The following is a 14,902-nucleotide window of genomic DNA, read 5'->3' on the forward strand; positions in this document are numbered from 1 at the left end:
AAATTCCTAAAGTATAACATCTTGATCTCTAGAGGTATTATGTCTTTGAAAATGTCTTGTAAGGCGTTGTGTATCTCCTTCCAGTAGTCTTTGATACCTGGACAGTCCCAGAATACATGGAAGTGGTTTGCATTCTGGTTACCACAGTTCCTCCAACATATAGGGGGGGTCCTATCATAGTGGGACTTCTGAGAGGGCGGAATAAAATATCCTATCAGGTTCTTCCAGGTATATTCCCTCCAGTTCTGCCAGCTGATACATTTCCATTGATATCTCCACATTGTTACCCATTCTTCTCCAGATATATGTATCCCTCCTTCCTGCTCCATCTTCTTTATTATGTAAGTGAGTGTTTTTTAAGGTTTGTCAATCCTTTGTATACACATGATACGGTTCTACCGTTAACATCTGCGTTATACGCTTTCCTAAACATTTCTATCAAACCTACACTTGCCTCTGACACTTTTTCCACTTTCAAATGAACATAATGCCGTACCTGAAGATATCCATAAAAGTCCTGTTTCTCCAAAGTCTATTTCTCTTTGAGGGTATCCAAACTGAGCAATGCTCCCCCTTTCATCAGCTTGCACAGAGCTGTTAGACCTTTTAGAGCCCAGTCCCTAAATCTAGTATCCAATCTGTTAGGCATGAAATCTGAGTCATATGCACACCATTTGAGAAAGATAGTATCATTCTCCAATTTGTATTCTTTTTAGGGCTGTCAGTCGATTAAAATATTTAATCGCGATTAATCGCAAATTAATCGCACATTTGTATCTGTTCTAAATGTACCTTAGAGGGATATGTTTCAAGTTTTTAATACTCTTATCAACATATGAGTGGACAAATATGCTTTATATGTTTGTTTATTGACAAATATTCTCATGAATATTAAACACAACAACCTCTGAACATTACAAATATTCGCCTCAATTCAACCTGGAGCCTCTCTCATACAATAATACAATACAAAGTCTGTGTGTGTGTGTGTGTGTGTGTGTGTGTGTGTGTGTGTGTGTGTGTGTGTGTGTGTGTGTGTGTGTGTGTGTGTGTGTGTGTGTGTGTGTGTGTGTGTGTGTGTGTGTGTGTGTGTGTGTGTGTGTGTGTGTGTGTGTGTGTGTGTGTGTGTGTGTGTGTGTGTGTGTGTCATACAAAATAATGACTCAAACTCAAAAAATAGTTTATTTGTAATTTAATATCCAACAACTTATCTGTTGCCTTTGTTTAAAATGTTAGTTATATCTGCAGTTTTCTCCTCTATATCTTAGCTCAAACAAATGTTGTTTCAATCATAATAAAGCTGATACTTGTCTGACATGTTGTTTACATATGCCAATGAGGCGTTATGTAGTGCTTACCTTTGTTGAATTTAGGAGAAATCTGCAGACACAAACAGACAAAGTTGGTAAAACAAACTCCTGAATGTGGATTTTGGATGTTTCCTTTCCACTAGTCTGACAGAAAACATCCAAAAGAATGACTAGAGAATAAAAAAACATGTTGTTTTGTGACGGAAAGGAGTTAGAGTTAGGGTCAAACACACTAAACTCACAACTTAAAGTGAAAGTCAGTCGTTATCTGAGTCAAATCTGCAGAAAATAAACAAGTCAGACATACAAACGTCTTTTAAATGAATTTAAAAACATCTGGAAATGTAATATACGCACATGAAGCCGTCATAATATCGTAGTATTATATAGTCTTTATTAAAATATCAACACAACATCAGTACAAACTCTATGCAGAAACAACAACAACAATAATGCCACCATCCTTATTAACTCACACATATTTACACACACAAATTCAAGTTTGATTTTATACAACAAAAGTGCATCAGATATAAATGTGGAAATAATAAACAACATGTGTTCGTAAGACGCATTTACAATGTCCATTAGTGTAAAATAAAATTAAAAAAACAGCCATCTTAGGTAGTCTTGTGTTTTCTCTTTTACATTTTGTATTCATTTTCCTCAGTATTTAATACTTTTTAGTGGTAAATACTGCAGGTTTTTATATTTAGTTTCATCTTCTGCTTTCAGAACCCACTTTATATCACAGGTAGAGTCTCGTGATGCATTCAGGGGATCATTTTCATACATATGGCAGCTGCCTTTACAAATGATGTCTACAAGTCTATCTGTTTACCTGCTGTGCAAAGGATTGTGGGTCAGAAAAGCATGCCGGTATCTTGGCACACTGTGTTTGACAAACTCTGTATTTGGACGCACTAAACCTTTTCTAACAAACTAAATAGTGTCCGAATGAAGTCCAACACCTCTGAGTCTCTGCAGCTCACAGTTTGACCTCTCAGAAGCACTACTCGTGTTTTAAATCTGTGAATTTATGAGTTGAAGAACTGTGACATCACAGCTCCTCTGCTGCCTTCCCATTGGTCGACGGCTGCTCCTCCTCTTCCTGTCTCCGGCGTCTGTTGAAGAAGCCGAGCTGAGAGGAAAACAGAAGAAGTTCAAACATCAAACTGCATGAAGGACAACATTAAACGTATAGACAGCAGGGCTTTTGTTTACACTTAAATGATTTCAAACATGAGTAATACTTTATTATTAAGATAAGATAAGATTGACCTTTATTAATCCCTGTGGGGAAATTCAGTAGTTTAAACAGCAACAGGGTGAGAATGAAAAACAGGACAGATTCACAGATTAGAGATTAATAAATTAAAAATACAATTAAAATGATATACAGTTAAGTAACTTTAAAAAATAAGAAATGAATTAAAATGAACATAGATACATATTTGGGTCATATATCCATATTAAATATATTGACATGTATGTGTGCCGGTAAAAAGTTATTGTGAAAACTGGGGTTACGTATTGTAACCCAGCTTCTATGAGTATAGGCGCAGCCCTCTAAGGCTATTGCTATTGGGTAATCCCACTGCACATGTGCAGCACTGACAGACTTAATCCACGCCCACCTATGACGTGGGCCCCACCTACGGCCTCACTTCCGTATAAATAGGAAGTAGGCCCGACCATCTGCTCCCACACAAACAGCTTTTCTTCAGCTATTCCCGGAGCCAGTGGGGCCCGAACTTTAGAGGGCTGCGCCTATACTCATAGAAGCTGGGTTACAGTACGTAACCCCAGTTCTATATCGTATAGGCTTCGCCCTCTAAGGCTATCGCTATTGGGTTAAGGGCGAAGCAGGATGTAGTCCACGCCCCACTGGTCCGTCCGTTACCAGAAGTACAAAAAACACATCTACTCAATTAATAACCCATGTCCATTGCGCCATGAGGGAATGAAGGTAAATACCTGTCGTTATAAAAAGTAGAGACCAGAGTCCCACTTGTTACAACAAAAAAAGAGGGGAAAAGGGCAGCTCTCTGATTGCCGACAGGCAGGAGAGAGGGCACACAGTTGTGTCCCCGACATTACTCACTCTGACAGGACACTGAGTACTGAGTGTGTCAGAGAGTGATGGGAGACATCCCTCAAATAAAAAACGAATAAAAGAACAGGGGGAAGACCAAGATGCCGCAGTGCAAATGTCTTCCACTGTCATTCCTCCGTGCAACGCCGTAGAGGTTGAAATTCCTCTGGTGCCGTGCGCTTGATGTTCTCCGGGGGATCCACCACAGAGGAGAGATACGCCTGTGACACAGCCTCACACAGCCAGTGTGACAGGCGTTGTGCAGACAGAGGCTGCCCCATTGAGCGCTCTCTGTAATGCACAAACAGACGCTGGGACCTGCGCAACGCAGCCTTGCATGCCGTATAGCATGACAGCGCGCGCACGGGACGGAGGAGATGAGATGTGGCTTCCTCCTCTGATGTGTGAGGAGGAGGAAAAAAAACATTCAAAGTTATCACTCACGCGCATAACAGCTGAGCTGCCATCTCCTTGGATCTGGAGACATGACGGAGCCACAGAGAGAGCAGACAAATCACTCACCCTTTTAGCTGATGTCAGAGCCAAGAGCAGAGCTACTTTGGCTGACAAGAACTTCAGGGGGACCTGATCTAAAGGTTCAAATGGAGCTTTTCTCAGTGCGCGTAACACCAAAGCCAAATCCCATTGAGGCGCCAAAGTGCGTGACACAGGTCTGAGTCTCTGTACTCCCCGTAGAAAATGTTTTGTCAGCGGGTGACTAAACACCGTGCTGACACCAAAACCTACGTGGCAAGATGAAATGGCAGCAGCGTATGTTTTGACTGTGCTATAAGCCAGATTCCTGTCCAGTAACAGCTGGAGGAACGACAGCACGTGAGGCAGGGGGCACGTAACGGGGTCCAGGCTTTTTCCTACACACCAACGGAACGCTGTCCATTTGGCTGTGTAGGATGCTCCGGTGGACGCGGCCCTTGGACATGAGGTCTGCCCCTCTGTTCAACTCGCCGGGAATATACACTGCTCTGATAGAGAGCAGCCTATACGTGTGTTTACACCCAGCACAGCAGCCGCCTGGCTGTGTTCATCAGCTGCGCTGATCGTACACCTCCCTGGCGATTTATGTAGGCCGCCGCTGCGTTGTTGTCTGTTCGAATCAACACATGTTGACTGTACAGCAACGGGGCGAAGTGCTGGATTACTCTCCATACGGAGAGTAATTCCAGCACGTTTATATGGAGAGACATGCGAGCCGGCCACTGTCTCCCCACTGCCTGTGACATGCAAGTTCCTCAGCCTGCGAGAGATGCGTATGTGAACACTGCGGTGTGTGACGTCACTCTGCCCAGGGGCACCCCCACTGACAGGACGTGGAGATTTTTCCAGTAGGTTAAAACCAAACCCACGGAAGGAGGAATGTACACCATGCGTCTCGTCTGACGCACGGGGTCGATGCGCAGGCGAATAAACCACCTCTGGAGTCTCCTCATGTGAAGGAGACCCAGGGGGATCACCACGTGACCAGCTGACATCATGCCTAACAGCTGCATCACGGAGAGGGCTGTCACCGCCCCGCGGGGTGTGATGCGCCGGAGGAGAGCTGTCACTTTCTCCACTCTCTGCTGTGAGAGTCGCGCTCTCTGCTGTGAGAGTCGCGCTCTCCGCTGTGAGTCGCGCTCTCATGCGGGCTGAGTTCAATTCCACTCCCAGTTAAATGATAACCTGGGAGGGAAGAGGACAGCTCTTCTTCCAGTTGGTAATGAAACCCAGGCTTGACAGATGAGATACGAGCTGTATCGTCTGTAAAGCCGCTTCCTCCCTGGAGCGAGTCAGCCACAGCCGGTCGTCCAGGTAAAATAACACTCTCATCCCCATTCTGTGCTGCTCCAACCGTCTCCACCCACTTTGAAAAAGTGCGTGGAGCCAGGAATGAGAAACGCAATTTGCTGTGTTTCGGGATGATGGTTACGTGGAGGTAAGCATCCTTCAGGACTATGGATGTGAACCAGTCTCCCTGGTGAACACACTCCAGCACCTGTTTGATCGTCAGCATGGGAAAAGGCCATTCCCTTGTTGAACACTGACAGATCGAGGATGGGTCTCATTCCCCCCGCCCCGTCTCCTTCGGGACCAGAAAATAGCGGGAGTAAAAACCCATGATTTTCTTCCCCTTGAGGAACCCTGGAAAAAGGCTTCCTTTAACAAGAGTTCCTGCCGCTCTGCACGGAGCGCGAGACACTGTTCCTGGGATGACAGGGTTCCCTGTATCCCGTAGAACTGCGGGGGGGAGAGGCGAACTGCAGAGACTACCCTCTGCCCATCCGCCTGCTCATCCATCTGTCCATCAGACACACGCACTGCCACCCTGAGTAATACTCTGATAGCGCCAGGTGTACATCCTCTGGATGTGCTGTGGTTGGTGGCAAACCACGCCAGAGCCCTCCACACGCTGCATTTCACACAGGCTCTCATTATGTCGCAGTTTCGGAGAAAACTCGTAAACCGCGCGTTCACGCTAAACACCACTAAGGGATGAGCGGAGGTTTGTGCAGTGCTGTCCCCACGAGGCATAATAATGGCCCCCGTGGGCTCATTACGACCGTGGGTAGGAGGTACGTCTGAGACAGAGGAAAAATCCATGCTGCCAAACCCCAAAAAGGTTTAAGGTAGACGGATTGAATAGTAAGCCCTGCTGTTTATTTAACCGATAAGTTAAAAACCCAGCCGGCTTAAGCAGCGAGCCATGCTGCATATTATCTTCCATCTGTCCATCGAACACACGCGCCGCCACTCAGCGCGCGAACCTGCTCTGGATGTACTGTGGTTGTCATGGTGACGAGCCACGCCACAGCCCTCCAGACGTTGCATTTCACACAGGCTCGCCTTATGTCGCGTTTAGGAGAAGGCTCGTAAACCGGACATTGAGGTGCGTTCACGCTCAACACCCCTGAGGGATGAGCGGAGGTGTGTGCAGTGCTGTCCACACTGTAATAATGGCACTCGTGGGCTCATTACGACCGTGTGTAGAAGGTAGGTCTGGGACAGAGGAAAAAAAACCGAGCTGCCTAAAAACCAATAGGTTTTAAAGACAGCCGGTTTATGCAGCGAGCCATGCTGCCTATAACCGACAGGTTAGGGGCAGCCGGCTTACCCGGTGGGCCTTGCTGCTTATTATTATCCATCTGTCCATCGAACACACGCGTCGCCACTCTAATACTCTGAGAGTGCGCGACATGCTCTGGATGTGCTGTGGTTGTCTCGCCGCCGTTGCCCGTGAAGCAACCCAAGAGGGGCCCGGACCGAAAAAGCTGCGAGGGGGCCTCCACACGCTGCATCTCACACCGGCTCTCATCCTGTCTCTGTTTAGGAGAAGGCTCGTAAACTGGACATTGAGGCGCGTTCACGCTCAACCCTGCTGAGGAATGAGCGGAGGTGTGTGCAGTGCTATTCACACAGTGCGTAATAACAGCCCTGGGCTCATTACGACCATGTGTAGTAGGCACATCTGGGACAGAGGAAAAACCGGGCTGCCTATAACCGACAGGTTATAAGCCGCCTGTTTAAAGGTCAAGCCCTGCTACCTGGTTAATTACAGCTGGCTTGTGCCGCGAGCCCTGCTGCCTGCTAACTGACAGGTTACAGCCGGCTCAAACGGCGAGCCCAGCTGTCTGTTAACCGACAGGTAAAAAACAGCTGGTTTATGCACCTCCACACGCTGTATTGCACAGCGGCTCTCATCATGTCGCCGTTTAGGAGAAGGCTCGTAAACCGGACATTGAGGCGCGTTCACGCTCAAACCCGCTTGAGGAATGAGCGGAGGTGTGTGTAGGAGGCACATCTGTGACATAGGAGACAAACCTGTGCTGTCTAATAACCGACAGGCTATGAGGCAGCCGCTTATACAGCTTTTTTTATGACATCCGGAGGAGAGCTCTCCTGAACCGGGGGGACGGGGAGATCTCATTAGGCGGCTGCCTTTCCGATGATCTCCGGGAGTTCCTGGAGAATACCGACGTGAGAGCCGTGATGGCGGATAGAGGGACCCGGTGACCCGGGACCCGGTGTCAGCCCGGCAGCCGAACCTAGGCTCGCTGCCGGGCTGACACCAGGACCCCGCCCTGTCTCCAGAGGGAGACGGACACAATGAGTGCACGACACCTGGGGAGTGAGAGCCGCGTTTGCGTGCTCCAATCCCCGGCAGGACTCACACCGTGAGCGCCGGTCGTAACTCATAAGTCGGGTTTGACACCGGGCCCCCGCCCTGTCTCCCCCGTCCGGAGGAGAGGGAGGATGGGGCCGGGGGAACCCCATGGTGATCCGTGAATGGAGGGGAAGGAGTCGCCTGACTGCTGCCCGCCACTCGGATCCCATAAATCAAGGGCTTGGTCCACGGAGTAAGACTCCTGGACTAGCCAGTCATCCTCGGATGAAAGGCATACATACGAAATAATACAAGGTACACAAAGGCTATGGACAGACACTAAAGCATAGAATAGGTAGATCTCAAACTGACTCGAAAGCGAGGGAAAAGAGGTGGGTCTTTAGGCGGGACTTAAAAGTTTTGAGGGTGGGCGACAGTTTGACATGAGGGGGGGGGGGGGGGGGGGGGCAGGTCGTTCCAGAGCCTGGGGGCTACCGCTGAGAAGGCTCGGTCTCTCCTGGTATTTTTCTTGGTTTTAGGGGCTACCAGCAGCAGCTAATCAGCCAACCTCAAAGCCCTTGAGGGGGTGTCCACCTTTAGGAGGTCGGAGATGTACTGAGGGGCCAGCCCATTAAGCGATTTAAAAACAAACAATAAAATCTTAAAATGAACTCTAAAATGGACAGGAAGCCAGTGCGGGTTCCTGTAAGCAGCCGAGCCGCAGCGTTTTGTACCAGCTGCACGCGTGCCAGCAAGGTCTTGTTTAGGCCGGCATAAAGTGCATTACAGTAATCTAGACGCGTAGAAACAAAGGCATGAATTACACGCTCACAGTAGTCCGTTTGAGTTTTGCCCGTGTGAACGCAAACGGAACCTTCTGAGAAATTAAGCAATGTAACAAACTGTCGTCTGGTGCGCACCAGAGAAGCGGACTACAGGTGTGAATGCAACCTTAGTATATCAGAAAAGATAGTCCCCACTTCCCACATGAAATTGTCTGGACCTCATATTGGTGCATATACAGGAACATGTGTTTGTGTGTGTGCACCTTCCACAGTCCCAGCACCAGGAGTCCCAGCAGCAGCAGCCCCCCCACTGAGCTGCCCACCACGATCCACACGGAGACGATGTGATCCTTGTCCTTCCTCAGCTCCACAATGATCTACACACACACACACACACACACACACACACACACACACACACACACGCACGCTTTCTATTTTGTTACTGTACATTTGTATTGCAACATGTATATTTTCTACTTTTGTAATGCTATTTTATATCTTTTTGAGGTGTTTACATTTTGGATTGTTTATTTATAGTCTTTTAATTTCTCTATTGTACAGTGCCATGTCTTTTTATGCTGCTGCAATGCAAAAACTTTGGGATCAATAAAGTACTTATTTTTATCTTATCTTATTTGCACCTATCATTACTGTAATAATAAAGCCTGACAGCAGAGGGCAGCAGAAGCTCAAAACTACTATCTGCTGCTGTCAATACTAATATATCAAAGTGAAAAGGGAGACCTTTGACAGGCAGTCTGAGCTGTCATTTGGAGTTATAAATACACAGATCTCAGCGCTCTAATATATATATATTGATCCCAGGAGTGTGTACCTGTCTGAGCGGTCTCTCCTCCTGTAGGAACATCGGGCTGGAAGCTTCCAGCTGGACGGAGGCAGACGTCAAAACCTCCAGAGACCGGAAGCTCACCTGCAATCAAATAAACCAGAGGTGGGAAGTAACTAAGTACAATTGTTAGATACTTAACTTGTGTATTTCATTGTTATGCTACTGTGTACTTCTACTCCACTACAGTTCAGAGGTACATGGTGTACTTTTCCTCCACTACATGTATTTAATAGCTTTAGTTACTTCACAGATGTGGATGAATGATGTGAAATATAATCAAGTGTTAAATCAGACTTTAGTTCCACCTGGAGTAAATCCACAAGCTACCCTGCAGTATACAAAGTCATTCAAACTAGCTGCACCTTTACCAGCTTTGAGAACACTTTCATGATCAATCATTATAAAACATATCATAGATATTATTCTGAAATGGACCAATCTGCACAATGACTACTTTTACTGTCTCTACTTTAACTATATTTTGATGATAATACTTTTCTACTTTCACTTGAGGAACATTTTGAATGCAGGACTTTTACTGTAACTGAGTATTCCTACACTCTGGTACTTCTACTTTTACTCAAGTACAAGATCTGAGTACTTCTACTTTTACTCAAGAACAAGATCTGAGTACTTCTACTTTTACTCAAGTACAAGACCTGAGTACTTCTACTTTTACTCAAGTACAAGATCTGAGTACTTCTACTTTTACTCAAGTACAAGACCTGAGTACTTCTACTTTAACTCACGTACAAGATCTGAGTACTTCTACTTTTACTCAAGTACAAGACCTGAGTACTTCTACTTTTACTCAAGTACAAGATCTGAGTACTTCTACTTTTACTCAAGTACAAGATCTGAGTACTTCTACTTTTACTAAGTACAAGATCTGAGTACTTCTACTTTTACTCAAGTACAAGATCTGAGTACTTCTACTTTAACTCAAGGACAAGATCTGAGTACTTCTACTTTTACTAAGTACAAGATCTGAGTACTTCTACTTTTACTCAAGTACAAGATCTGAGTACTTCTACTTTTACTCAAGTACACGACCTGAGTACTTCTACTGTTACTCAAGTACACGACCTGAGTACTTCTACTTTGACTCAAGTACAAGATCTGAGTACTTCTACTTTTACTCAAGAACAAGATCTGAGTACTTCTACTTTTACTCAAGTACAAGACCTGAGTACTTCTACTTTTACTCAAGTACAAGATCTGAGTACTTCTACTTTTACTCAAGTACAAGACCTGAGTACTTCTACTTTAACTCACGTACAAGATCTGAGTACTTCTACTTTTACTCAAGTACAAGACCTGAGTACTTCTACTTTTACTCAAGTACAAGATCTGAGTACTTCTACTTTTACTCAAGTACAAGATCTGAGTACTTCTACTTTTACTAAGTACAAGATCTGAGTACTTCTACTTTTACTCAAGTACAAGATCTGAGTACTTCTACTTTAACTCAAGGACAAGATCTGAGTACTTCTACTTTTACTAAGTACAAGATCTGAGTACTTCTACTTTTACTCAAGTACAAGATCTGAGTACTTCTACTTTTACTCAAGTACAAGACCTGAGTACTTCTACTTTAACTCACGTACAAGATCTGAGTACTTCTACTTTTACTCAAGTACAAGACCTGAGTACTTCTACTTTTACTCAAGTACAAGATCTGAGTACTTCTACTTTTACTCAAGTACAAGATCTGAGTACTTCTACTTTTACTAAGTACAAGATCTGAGTACTTCTACTTTTACTCAAGTACAAGATCTGAGTACTTCTACTTTAACTCAAGGACAAGATCTGAGTACTTCTACTTTTACTAAGTACAAGATCTGAGTACTTCTACTTTTACTCAAGTACAAGATCTGAGTACTTCTACTTTTACTCAAGTACACGACCTGAGTACTTCTACTGTTACTCAAGTACACGACCTGAGTACTTCTACTTTGACTCAAGTACAAGATCTGAGTACTTCTACTTTTACTCAAGTACAAGATCTGAGTACTTCTACTTTTACTCAAGTACACGACCTGAGTACTTCTACTGTTACTCAAGTACACGACCTGAGTACTTCTACTTTGACTCAAGTACAAGATCTGAGTACTTCTACTTTTATAACACTTGTTTATTTGCAGTGAAGATCCTCAGACTCACAGTATTCAGGGCGTGGAGCTGCAGGCGTCCTTTGAGACTGAGCCTGACGTCTGAAGAGGCTGGAAGATTCAATCTGCAGCTCAGCACCTCACTGACTCCTGTACTCTGATTCTATAGAGAGGAGGGAGAGGAAGAGGAGGAGGAAGAACACATATGACTCCTGGAGGTCTCTCATCTTCCTGTTTTAAACTTTATTATAAAATTCATTGATCTCACCAGCTGTGACAGGTGTGTCAAGTCCTCTGCTGCGACCTGATTGGTTGATCTGATCGGAGGCAGCGAGCAGTGAGAGCCGGGCGCCTGAAGAGAGGAAGAGGAGGAGGAGGAAGAGGAGAAAGGGGAGTGGATTATATTTAGTTTGTAAATACATTTCTATAATTTTTTATATTGCCTGGGATTTAAGAAGCCCTGAGACACAGTTTCGTGAGAAAAAACTACTTTCTATTTTATATTCTGAGGTTTTGACAACTTATTAATTTATATTATATAATTCATGATATTGTAGTACCTGTAGGACGCTGTAGTCGGTGATGTTCAACAGCTGGTTCCCGCCCCGCGTCACAGCCCAGATCTCCGCTCTGAACAGGACGTCCGGCAGCGGGAAGACACCCGAGTTCTGGATCTGCACGAAAAGTAACGTTTTAAGGCAAGGCAAGGCAAGTTTATTTATATAGCACCTTTCAACACAAGGCAATACAAAGTGCTTTACAAAAATGGAAGACATTAAGAAAATGGCATTTAAAATCAGTCATTAAAGTGAAGTCGAAAACATTCCGGAACACGGTGACATCACTACGTCACACTTGGCTAACTCTCTCCGACACATTGTACGTTGTTGAACTCACATTATACGTGAGGTTGAAGGTGTCCGCTTGATCCCCGGAGGAAGAGGAGGAGGAAGAGGAAGAGGAGGATTTGATTTGAAATCGACGAGGGTTCGGGTCTCTGAGAGGAAGAGTTTGTTTAATTAAATTAATTACAAAACTTATTTTCATTTCACGTAAGATATGAATTCGTCGTTCCTCACCTGGTGAAGAGGAGGTCGGTTTGGTACTTCAGAGGGAGGAAGATGTCTTTGATGTTGTCGTCTGGGAAACCATCCTCTCCCTCACTGACACACATACACACACACACACACACACACATACACACACACACACACACACATACACACACACACACACACACACATTGCAATAACAACATTAGCATGAATCACTCCCTCCCTCTGGAAAACAGTAAGGCTGTGTGTATTGTACATTTCAGGCTTTTATTGTGAAGGGTAAGAAGGAAAGGTTGAAAGACGTAATAAAGTTTGTTGTCATGTTGTTGTTTTCTAATTGTTGTTTATAAAATGTGATTAGTTGATGCCCAGTGCAACGGCTGAGGACGTTTTTTTTCCTGCAAGATATTCAGAAGTTCTATTAAGAAATATATTTACTGGTGACATAATTGCAAAAAAATAAATGCTCCTGTGTATGAAAGATTTTAATCCTAAAATATAAATTTGGAATAAATGTGATGATGTACACTTTGGGGACCTGGTGTCCGTAAATGGGAGTGGGGTCCCCACAAGCACTGAAAACAGAAACACACACACACATACCTTTACTTCTGTACTTGTGAGGAACCCTAGACTTCACCATTTTAACCCTAAAACATATTTTTAAGATGCAAAACTTTCCTAAAATGTTATTTTATAATGAATAAACTGACATTTAAAACATTCAACATTACCGGACAGCTAGTTTTAATAACAATGTTGTAAATAAAAGGCATAATTTAGCAAATAATAGCCCAAAAAATACAAATATTTTATGTTCCTGTCTCTCCAGAATCAAATGAATTTTTCTTCCTTTAATAATAACCTCTTATCGCCGAGCATGTGGTAATGATATCCAAATTTAATCAAATTTTTTAAACAATGTTTCCCCAACAACCCTCTCATCCAATCAATGTCTCTTTAGTCAATAGACCAATCAGGTTGTGAAGAATGTACTAATTATAAAACAACAAACCAAAACAACTTTATTACCTACTTAATGCAGAAACATTAACTTTTGTATAATTTTGTATTTTATTGAAATGATCTCAGGTGTTTTACCTGCTGGTTGCCATGAGGACGCGGATGTGATCCAGAAAAACCGAACGGCTGAACTCAAACTCCAGATGGAAAGACACCTGGACAGGAAGAGAGCACGCTGCTTTTCAAATTAAAACCCACAATCCTGCAAATGTTTATTCAAAAAGTCAAGGTCAACTTTATTGCCAATCTTTCAGTTTATGTATACAGAGAGATCGAAATACGCTTTCCCACAATCCAGAGGAATAAAAAATACAGGTAACACTTTATATTAAGGTACACATATTAACCATCAACTAGTTGTTAATTAACATGCATATTAGCAGTATATTGGCTCTTTATTAGTCATTATAAAACACTTATTAATGCCTTATTCTACATGACCATATTCTACAAGTAATACGCCATTAGTTGAGAGTTTTTCCTCAATAACCCTCTAATTAGTGCTGATTTATTGCAAGTAAGGAAGTTGTTGCACATGAGTTTTGGTCTTAACCTGTTCAGCCCTGAGCCTGTTTTTCAGGTCTCAGGCTCGAAAATGACATTCCCAGAACAAATGACCATATCTTCCCTTCTAAAAGGGTTAAATTAATAATCTTTTTTCTCAAAGTAATGATAAACCTGTGAGTTGGATGTAGAAAAGTCAGAATCAATATAGATGTTTTTTTATTTTAAAGAATATTCAGATTTTACATAGTAAAAAACTGTAAATTATAGTGTCCGTCCAAGAATTCTTTTTTACTTATAGTGAAAACTACCCTTGGTGGTAAGGTAGACTAAAAGCTTTAGGAATCCAAAGTACAACATATAATAAGCACCCTGTATCAAGATTGATGCAAAACAAGTGACATTTGACCTTTTTAGAGAGATTTAGCAAAAATAAACCACTTCTGGGGTCATTTGGGTGGATTTTCCATATCTCTGGCCCCCCTTGGTCGATTTTGATGGTTGACACCTCTTTCTGACCGATAGAGCCAATATAATTGAAGGGGGAGTCCCCCACACACACGTTGTGAAGAGAAGAGGTGGGGGCTTCGCGCATGCAGTTTTGCATCAGAGCGAACCTATCTCTAGCTTTGACATCTAGAAACGGAAAAGCAGTTTTAATGCTTATGGATTATCAGAAATCATTTCAAAGGGACACAGACACATTAGATTAACCTATGGATTAACTTCAGCAGCGTTTTTATCGTTTTAATTCCATTGAAGACCACTTTGGAGAGACTACAGAGCCAAGGTAAAAATGTTAGCATTTTTAGCTACCTAGCGTCACCTGTTTTGATGTCTGTTTTTGTTTATAACGTCGCAAATACGTATAATTCAGTGATAATGAGGGTACCCATCGATTCTGTGTCACCTCACGATGTGAAACGATGTCATGGATGTAGAGAAAAGATAAATAATAAGGTTTTGTGAGTGATTTTCGGTGCAGTAAGGTGTTAGCATTTTTCGCTCGTTGCTAATTCAGAGGCTCAGTGCACTGTGGGTTTTCTTTTGAAAAAAAAAAAAAAATC

General features: G+C 43.5%; 1 protein-coding gene across 1 annotated transcript in view; it reads right to left on the reverse strand.

Moving 5' to 3' along the window:
• Nucleotides 1-1,679: 1,679 nt before the first annotated feature.
• Nucleotides 1,680-14,902, reverse strand: part of LOC117496418 (integrin alpha-11-like) — a 60,428-nt gene continuing 47,205 nt past the window's right edge. The window contains 9 exon segments of the mRNA XM_034148081.1: nt 1,680-2,451; nt 8,553-8,666; nt 9,128-9,223; nt 11,306-11,416; nt 11,522-11,605; nt 11,814-11,927; nt 12,151-12,250; nt 12,333-12,416; nt 13,410-13,486. Of these exon segments, the coding sequence (XP_034003972.1) occupies nt 2,371-2,451; nt 8,553-8,666; nt 9,128-9,223; nt 11,306-11,416; nt 11,522-11,605; nt 11,814-11,927; nt 12,151-12,250; nt 12,333-12,416; nt 13,410-13,486 (861 nt within the window). The 3' untranslated portion in view covers nt 1,680-2,370.

The sequence above is a fragment of the Trematomus bernacchii genome, unplaced genomic scaffold (genome assembly GCF_902827165.1).
Source record: "Trematomus bernacchii unplaced genomic scaffold, fTreBer1.1, whole genome shotgun sequence".
Lineage (NCBI taxonomy): Eukaryota > Metazoa > Chordata > Actinopteri > Perciformes > Nototheniidae > Trematomus > Trematomus bernacchii.